We start from the raw sequence: 9,332 nt of genomic DNA, 5'->3' as shown, positions 1-9,332 counted from the left end.
ATCTAGAGTTTTTTTGTGTATTCTCCCTATCCAGGAGAACATAGAAAAAGCTTTAAAAACTCAGGTGACAAGACAGAGACAGACCAAAGACTTGGCCTTGCCTAGCTGGGACCTCAGGTTTTCTCCTGAGGCAGCATCTGAGATGGAGTCCTGTGCTCCCACCAGCTTATTACTAAAACGAGAAGGCCACGCTCACGGATAATAAATCTATTTTAATAACATTACTTTGGACAACTATTTGTACATGTATTTAAAGGTAACTTTCAACCCCTGGGCTCCATTACAAATTGGGTACTGAACTGCCCTTGCCAGGAAGTGAGCAAAGCTGTTAACATCAAAAGTTTGCAAATCCCACTGTCAGAGAAGGGTTATTTTACACTGTGTTGGGAAAAATAACTAAGCATTTAAATTTCTCATTGTACACCTGTACATTGGTTTAGATTGAATGGCTCAAATTAAACAAATATAGAGAGATTTCATATATACAAATATTATATCATGTATAGGTATATCATATCTATTTTAAAAGGATAAAATTGTAAGGTTTGACTTTGCATGCATGACCCGCATCTCTTTCTCACTCCCTTAATCCCAAGTGTGACCAGGCTCCCCGTGCCCTCCAGCCCGCCTCCCAGAGAATGGATGGGACTGCATGAGAAGGGATGAGCAACGGATGCTGGTGAGCGAAGCGCGCCACACCGCGGGCCCGTGGTGCTGGCCAGGTGTCTCCGCGGGCTGGTCTCACTTTCCTTTACGTGCTTTGGGTAACAGAATTATTGCTATTCACTGGTGACCTCCAGAAAGAAGAGGCAGCTCCTGGACCCCACGTACTTAGTGAGGTGGGCGCCCCCGGGATCCTGGAGGGGTGCAATTACTGTCAGACATCTAATGTGTTTTGGGGGGGCTTGAGGAGCTATCTTTGGGCTCTCCAGACACCCTCAAGATCATTTTTTAAATTCACAAGTATAAAACGATAAGGTAGTAAAGGGGGCTTTCAGTCATATAGTGTGGAAAAATGAAACTGCTAGGAAGTGAAATGAATTTCATTTTTAGCCATTTACTTTAGTGCTCATGGGTTAAGGGCAGCCCTAAAGGTTTCCACCAGCCAGCCCTCCCCTGTGTAGCAGGCAAGTCAGTGCCCCAGCACTTCTAGGATTCCAGAACTCGTCCCATGTGAGTGAAAGGGCCCCCCCCCATATCCCACTTCCCTTCTGGAGCCATTAAACTGACACCATAGGACTTGACATCAGCTGTCAGAGTACAGGTGGCAGGCAGCCCCCAGGTCTACCGGCCAACTCGACCCCCCCTCACACCCCTACCTGCAAAGGACATTTCTGACAGCAAGCCCTCAGGTGGAGAGAGGGCTGTTATGGGCATGGAGGCTGAAAGTGGATCAAAATAGGCACAAAGTCAAAAGGCAAAGATCAAACAAAAGGCCAGAGTCACCACCTGAAGGGAACAAACAAAATCGGCACCACTGACATTTGCCACTCGGGCTAGAGATGACAGTTTTCTGCAAGACTCCAACCGCGAGTTGGCAGTGACAGCAAAGAGCCAACGGAGAACACGTGGCCAGCCAGGGCGGCTTGCAGGGGTGTGTCGGGCCCACGTGTGCACACGCGGGACGGGCGGGTGCAGTCAGAGCGCGGTGCTCTCAGACTCCTCCTCCGAGTCCCTCTTCTCAGTCACTGAGTGTCGCCGCATGTGCTCCAGGGGACTCAGGCGGAGCGTCGGCCCGAGCTCTACGTGGATGGAGGGGATATCGAAGTGGACGAGATCTGGAGGTTGGCAGAGAGAAAGGCGGCTGAAAAGGGGCTTCCGCCCAAGCGACGCTGACAGTGGCGGATGCCCGGCATCAGGATGCGGCAGCAATTTGGTCACTGAGGGCCTAGCTCATCTAGGGGTCGGTAAACCTGCAGTTTATCGCAGGATCAGGTTGGAGTCTGGCTGCTGTGCTTCCGCCCCACCAGCCTGTAGGACCTATGCATCTAGATTCAGCCCCGGGGGGTTCAGTGAGGACAGAACAGCTCCCCAAGCCTGGCCACGCACACCTCCACCCTCGAGCTCAATTCTCCATATAAAGGATGCTTTTTGGGCAGGTCTAAATGACACCTTTTTGGGGATTTCAGGGCTGCATTTAGTTCTCTAAAGTCTGCAGGGACAGGGTACAAGACAGGGGAAAAACCCATTCTCCCAGCCCGTGAGTGAATGGGGCGATCCTGAGCCGGTGCCTCCCTCTAGGGCCATATGCGGCACATTCTGGAAGGCTGGTGGAGGCAGGATGGAGCATCTCCCTCAGGACCCCAGGACTACCTGGAGCAAACTGCTCCCGGGCTGTGGGAAAACCCTGCGTCTCAGCAGTAGGGAACCTGCTCCCCTGAAGTTCCATCCTTATTGGGACCATTAAAAGGTCATTCTTCCTGGGAGATGACCAGGAAGAATGTACCTGAGGTCACAGGGCTCAGTGCCTGTGGGATTCAGGACATCTGTGAGTTGGCAAAGATAAGTCCTGAGCTAGCACCTCGGTATAGGCAAGGCCACCGTGCTTGGGGCCTGGAGCCGCAGCCGCTCCCCAGGGACTTGGGGCAGCCTGAGCTTGCTGCTTCCTCGGGGCTGCGGGAGGCTCAGTGGGGTACAAGGGAGCCAAGACCCATGGGCCCTGGGAGCCCTCACTCACAGTCGTGCACCTCCTCCCCTCAGCCTGTGTTGTTTCTGCCCTCCACTTAGCCTTGCTGTCAATCTGAGCCCGGAGCAGCACTCGGGGTGACAGGAAGTGCGCCTAGGAGGAGAGCAGTCCTGGGCCGGTGGGGTTTTCCTTCGTTTTTTGTAAACAAACATTCAGCCCCAGGAATACCAGACCAAGTGGACAGACAGACATTTGGACACCATCGTGAAAGACGTTAACAGACATGGAAGCTCTGGGACAAAGGTCCTTCTCTCTCACCCATCTCCAACAGTCCTCAAAATGTCATTCCAGCTTGTCTTTTGCGGCTGCCTAATGGAGCAGAGACAGTCTGAGGCTGGGCATGGCCAGTGCCACTTGCTCCCCTCCTGCCTCACAGGACTGTGAGTGCCCTGCCATCACTGCTGGCCTGGGCCCGCCCTATGGCTTGGAGTCAAGATCCCATCCCTGTTACAGATGGGGAGTGTGACCTTGGACCAGTTTCTTACCTTCCCTGTGCCTCAGCAGCCAAATGGGAACAAAGGGTGGTGATGGGTTTAAACGTGACAGGCAGCTAGAGCAGTAAAGAGGCCCGGCCCAGGACAGACGCTGGAGGTGAGCGGCTCAGCTGTTCCCCTTCAGGCTGCTCCCTTACACAGACCCCTGAGGGGGAAGGCAGTTCCAGGAGTCAGGGAGCAGATTAGGGAGAGAAGCTGCACTGACACTGCTGGGCAAAGGGAAGCTTGTTTCTGGGTTTAGAGGCAGCTCCAGAAGTGTCTGTGAGGAGACTGGTTTCCATGGGACCACGGGCTGAGGGCTTTCAGGGGGCACTGGAGGGCCCTCCCTGGTTTGCTCTGGCCGCCCCTTCTTACTGTAGCAAAAACACCTGATGCCTTTTAGCTGCTTTCATGGTCTTGCCTCGGTTTACTTTTGATTATCTGCTCTTTATAGGAGACCAGGCAGAAACTGGTATAAACGCTTCCAAAATATTGAGTTAGAAAGGATCTGGCTGTCCATATACTAGGAAAAAATGAGCTCAGGATGAATTCTTATGCTATGGATTCTTCAGGATCTGCCAGCTGTCTCAGCCCAGAGGAAGACAAGATAGAATTTACGTCTGAAAGTGGAGCCCGCTAGTGCCCACCGCGGCCGCCAAGAACAAGCTGCGGGGCCCTTTTGGGGAGGGGGTGCCCACTGCACAACGGGCCCTCCGGTCGGGGCACTTCCCTAAACTGGTGCGCATGGGGCATCTTCCCCGGACACTGGGTGCAAAGTCTTCAGCGAGCAATCCAGTGACACAAAGCCACGTCATGTGAAGAACAGGTCTGGTACCCCTTCAATTCTCAACCAAATGGAAAGGGAGGGAGGGACTGAGATTAGGTGACAGGAAAGAGAAGGTCGGGGAGAAGAGGGGCTCAGCCTGCTTGCTGGCTTTCTCCCCCCGAAAAGAAAGAAAGTGGTCTCCAAAAGCCCAATGAGCTTGTGGACCGGTCGTTCCTGCAGCGGCTGGGGAGGCACCAAGAGTGAAGCTGCCATGCGTGGTCTGGGCCACATGCAGAGAGCAGAGCGGAGAGCTGTGGCCCGGCTGGGCGAGGGCGGAGGGGGCGAGGCTGGGGCCGCTTACCCTGAAAATCCCCCTCACACGTATCCAAAACTGCGTCACTCATGTCACACAGCTGCAAGAACACAATGATAGGATTCGGAGAAAGGCATAAACACGAGGAAGCAAGAACGTAACAAACAACTCTGCCAAGTATCACAGTGAGGTGGAGCACACCAGTCATTACGGATTCCACACGGGCTGAGACCTGCACACACGGGACGGAACAGTCTGCCGCCAAACGTTACAACAAAACGGTGTGCGGGGGTCGGGGGCGGGCAGTATTAATTCTAAAGGTCAGCAGTCCTTAAATGTTACGTTTCTCACGCAGCCATGGGGGTACTGCCCCTCAATGCCTTCTGTTGCCCACTTTTTGCCCCCAGATTTCTCCTCTCATCCTGTTATCTTTCTGTTTGTCCGGAGTGATGTCCTCCGCTCATTCTGTTGCTTCCAGTATGGGCACTACCCTGTGTCCCCTCCTTGGTGTGGCTGGTGCAGTTGGCAGATTGATGTGTTGGTGGGAGTGGCCCCTCGAGCCCCCTGGGGGTGACCATGAGCTCCTGGGTGCGCCCACAAGCCCTGAGGGCAGCAGGCCTGTGCTCCCGCCATCTGGGCTCCCTCAGGAAGCATGCGTCACCCCCAAGAACTACCAGTGGGAAGCCGAGAGTGGGGCTCACTGTCGTTTTTCAAGGATGAATTTCCTTCATGTTTTATAAGCCTCAGGGTAGCTGACAGCAGTGGTCCCTTCCACACAACATTAATCACGTCCAAAACTAAAGAAGCCAAATCACCAGACGGCTGCTCCCACGATGTTTGAATCTCTTGACCCATCCCAGACATTCCACTTGACTCGCCTTTTCATAGGCAGCAAGGAGCTGAGCTCCACAGGCCAGCCGTCCATCGAATCAAGGGAAAACCCGTCACCCTCAGAGAAGGAGGTGGGGACAAAGGCACAGTCCGATGAGAAGTCTCAGTGCACTGGGACCTAGCACTGCTCTTTGTGTCTGCGTGTGGTTTGTGTGCGTATTTGTGTGTCTGCGTAGTATGGTGTGTGGTGTGTGTGTGTGTGCATGTGTGTATATCTGTGTGGTGTTCATATGTGTCCCTGTGTGTGGTGTATGTGTGTGCGTGTGTGTGTATGCATCTGGGCGGGGGTGTGTGTGTGATCCATCCCAAGCTGCCTCGCCTTCTGCCACTTGGGACAACACTAAATGGCTATGTTTAGGCTGTCTGCCCTGGTGACATGGCAGGCCGGCTCTATTCCAAGGAAAGTGCTATAGTGACTTTAGCGGCCACCACAAATACACCCTGACTTTCTAATCTCATGCGGTCAAAGCATCTGAGGAGAAATTTTAAAAATGTCCTCTTCTTCCAACCAACAAATGATTTTTGCCAAATGTGGTGTGTGTTTGTGATTTCATGGTTACACATTTTTCTGGGGGAAGATAGCTCTGTCTTTGATTTTAAATTTAAAGCAAAACTAAATTTAGCAGTTATGGGCTTGTCCAGTGAGGTCCTCAAAGAACCAGAGGGACATGCATCTTTTCTGAAACTGACCCTTTCTAAATATATATTGCTAGAAATATGTTTTTCTAATAAGGCTTAGTTAACAGGAAACAGTGTCTTCAGTTCTAGCCTGTGTTCTCAAGACACAGCTTGGTACCTGTTTCCAGGCCCGGGCTCAACCCAAGGAAAGCCTCTGGTACCTCCACTGGCTGTGATGCCAGCCATTCTGCAATCAGAATCCAGCTTCCAGCCTCTCCTGAAGCACCCCTGCAAAGAACTCAGGGCACGCAGCCCCCCAGTTCAGAGCAGGATCAGAACCCTGGGCTGGCGGGCACTCAATTGGGAGAACCCCCCTAAGAAGCCTGTGCAGGACAACCTGGATCCCAGGGCTGCTTTCCACTGCCTTACGGAGGGCTTCTAAGGAGGTCATCGTGGAAGCGATGCATGGCACCAGCACAGCCATCCCGTGGCACACAGGGAATTGTTAACTGGCACTGGCATGAGCTATCCCTCCACTTGGGACATTTTGCTGAGGTTCATGGAAAAATGAGAATCTTGGTTACCTGTAGACATGCTTTCCCCAGGAGACATGCCATCTAGCACGGGGTGCTCCGTGGACTGCGGACTAGAGGCCGAGAGATTCACTGTGGGAGGCTGAGGCGGCGGCAGAGTGGGTCTCTGTCGGGGCTTAGGGGTGGGCCGCGACTTGGTTAAAGTGCTCGTGAAGCCGGAAGGAGAGGCCAGGGGAGGAGCTGCGGCAGCCGGGGAGAGCTGGCCCGAGGCCAGAGAGTACCCTGGAGGGTAACTCAGTCCGTAGGGTGACGGGGTGCTCGGTGGGGTGGGAGACAGGCTGAGTGGGGACGGCTGGCCGGTGGGCTGGTCAGTCATGGTCCCGGGCTGGCCAAAGGGGACCTTGGGTGGGATTGGTGCCAGCTTCTTGGAAACTGAGAGAGAAAACACAACAACAACACACAAGGCTGTTAAATGAAACCCGTCGTCCGTGCGGCCTGTGAACACACCCTTCATCACCTCCTACCCCTCGCCAGCCCCTCATCCCTACCCCTGGCTCTTCCCACCCTGAGAGCAGCCAATACATGTTTTAAAAATTCACCTAGAACTGCAAGTTTTCACATCTCCCCATCTGTTCACTAATTTCTCCTCCTCTTCTCTGGATTCCTGCCATGATCTACACCCACCCCCTGCCAAGCCAAACTACAGAACAAGTTTCCCATCCGCAGGCAGTGGCTGGTTTCCCAGCGTCCTCTCATCACTTTGTAGTGGTGAAAGGTGTCAGTGGTCCAGCGAGGAAAAGGGAGTCAGTGATGCACGTCCAACAGACCATGATTAGAGTTCAACTTGCGCCACTGGACCCTGGACTGGGCCACTGTCCTCAGGATAGGAAAGTGACTTTTGGCTGAATCTGCCCAATCTCTGGGAAATCATAATGGGGACATATGACCAAGTCCTCTGGCCACAGAAGCCCAGTGCCTCCATCGCTTCATCTGCCCATGCCGGTCCTTCCCCTCAATCCTGTGCACTTGCCTGTGGGGTGCTTTTCTTTCCAGAATCATGCCCTCTGGATATAAATATGTCCAGATCTACTGCATTTTTCTAAACATATCATTGCTCCAACTCCCCTGCATTGTCTTCATTTTCCTCTTTTTATTTACTTAATCATGCTAAGGGGTAACAAAGACATATTACACATTTAATTGAAGATGAATTGGTAAGAATGACAAACTTAAACATTTGGAAGATCCCATTGATGCACAAACGCCTTGAAAGAGCAATCACTAATCTGTCAGAACTAAGTGAGGGCTGGCTGTGGGTAGCACTCATCTAGAAGAAACTGTCTTTTAAGCCCTCAAGGAGGCATCAGGGACTCTTCCCCCACCCCACCCCCACCTCTCCATGGAACAAAATCTCTTCTCATCATGCCTCATGCATGGACTGCCCTGCTCCTTCGTGTGCAGTGTGGACAAGAACGTGCTCTTCACAGACCCACTAACTTGGGTTCAAATTCCTGTCCTGTCTTACCCGCTGTCTGCCCTGGGGCAATTTGTTTAAGCCTCTTCTATACAAGGGGAAGAATAAGATTTTCTCCACAGCACTGCGATAATTAAATGGGATCCTGCACGTAAAGCACATATACTATAATCACGACTTGTACTAAAGCCTCTTTTCAGGTCTCTTGGCTGATGCAGGAATCACTCCACTGGATGAACCATGAGTGGAGGCCCCCAGGGTGGAAGATTGGCGTGTCTTCCCCTAAGTGAGCTGGGAGAGGGAGGGTGCAGTGACGTCACCAAGATGTCCGTGACGGCTTTTACTAATCTGGGTAGCGACAGGACTAGGCCATGATGTAAAACTGTAGGTACACTGTCAAAAGACTTTGGGGGTAAAAAAAAAATGCTCAGTGTGCCATGAGTGGGCATGATGGAGGGTGGAGAAGAAAGTTGTACTTGTCCAGTGCTGGCTCTGAGCTACTGAATGTGTCACCTGGGTAAGGGACCTGAGTCATTCCAGGTCACATTCGCTACATAGGTCTAATGTGCTGTGAAAACTGAAAGGGACAACCTGCCACTGGCCCTGGGAAGCTGACTGGCATGGAACAGGATCCCCGACCCCTCTGGACAGAACAATGGCTTTCCATCACCCTGCCTTACATGGCTGGGAGGGTCAAAGGCCTTGTAAACAAAGACAGTGAGAGAACTCTATCTAGACGGCAAGGAAAACCTGTTGGTGCTGGAGAAAAGCCCTGGCATCCTGAATCCCACCGCCGCCACTTTGGCCAAACTCCTGCATCTGGAGGGGTCCTCAGCACATCCTGAACACACCACCCTTGCATTGCACTTCCATGTTTGCCTTTCTGGAGAGGCTGTCTGCTGCTCTGCACACAGTAGGGCTCCACAGAAGTCTGTAGGAGGCCGGAGGACTGAGTGGGGAATGGACAAGAGGGAGGGGCCGGGTGAGGGCTGACTTGGATAATGGGGCAAGTGAGGCTGGAAAGGGACCTGCCATGAAGGTCAGTGTGGATAAGGAGAACCAGCCCTCTTCCATAAATCCTGGAGCTAAAGCCACATCTAGATGCTGGAAAGGCCTGAAGTGAGAACAAATTAAACAACACGCTATTTTAAACAAGTTAAAGACTTCGCTAAGAGCTGACACAAGGTGAAAACCAAAAAGGTCTGGATAAGTACACATTCCGTGCAGCTCCCCATTTATGAAGTGTCACCACGGAGCATGTCTTTGCCTTCTGAGAGTCATTTCAGAGGGAATAATGGGGACTTTTACTCTGTTCCAGTGGCAGATTCTGGGGTGGGTGGCTCCTGGGGCAGTGTAGAAATCCTCAGGCCTTCCAAAACAGAACGTCGAAGGGCAGGACTCCTACAGGAACAATCCCGGTCCTCTCCTCTGTCAGCTTCTGCAGACAATCCCAGGGGTAGGAGGCTATACCAGGCCCTGGGTGGGGGACAGGCAGCTCCTGCAGAAGACTCCACACAGTTTTAAATGATGGCGGGAGAGCCTGGCATGGTCCGTGGAAGACACAAGACATCCTGAGCA

The 9,332-nt window shown here is 52.6% G+C and overlaps 1 protein-coding gene across 11 annotated transcripts in view; it reads right to left on the bottom strand.

Annotated features, from left to right (window-relative positions):
* Positions 1-192: 192 nt before the first annotated feature.
* Positions 193-9,332, bottom strand: part of ARHGAP44 (Rho GTPase activating protein 44) — a 180,720-nt gene continuing 171,580 nt past the window's right edge. For 5 of the 11 annotated variants that reach the window (XR_011423090.1, XM_001503326.6, XM_005597797.4 and 2 more), the window contains 2 exons: positions 6,332-6,712; positions 193-1,778 (listed from right to left, as the gene is read on the bottom strand). Coding sequence is in view for 8 of the 11 variants with exons in the window: in XM_001503326.6 (XP_001503376.2) it covers positions 1,639-1,778; positions 6,332-6,712 (521 nt within the window). In the remaining 3 variants the exon portion in view is untranslated. Of the gene's footprint in view, positions 1,779-3,171; positions 3,326-4,286; positions 4,339-6,331; positions 6,713-9,332 lie in introns of those variants that run through there. The other 6 variants (XR_011423089.1, XM_070226580.1, XM_023653530.2 and 3 more) reach the window with 3 other exon arrangements.

Source organism: Equus caballus, chromosome 11 (assembly GCF_041296265.1).
Source record: "Equus caballus isolate H_3958 breed thoroughbred chromosome 11, TB-T2T, whole genome shotgun sequence".
In the NCBI taxonomy this organism is placed as follows: domain Eukaryota; kingdom Metazoa; phylum Chordata; class Mammalia; order Perissodactyla; family Equidae; genus Equus; species Equus caballus.
This window is presented reverse-complemented; position numbering and strand designations above follow the sequence as displayed.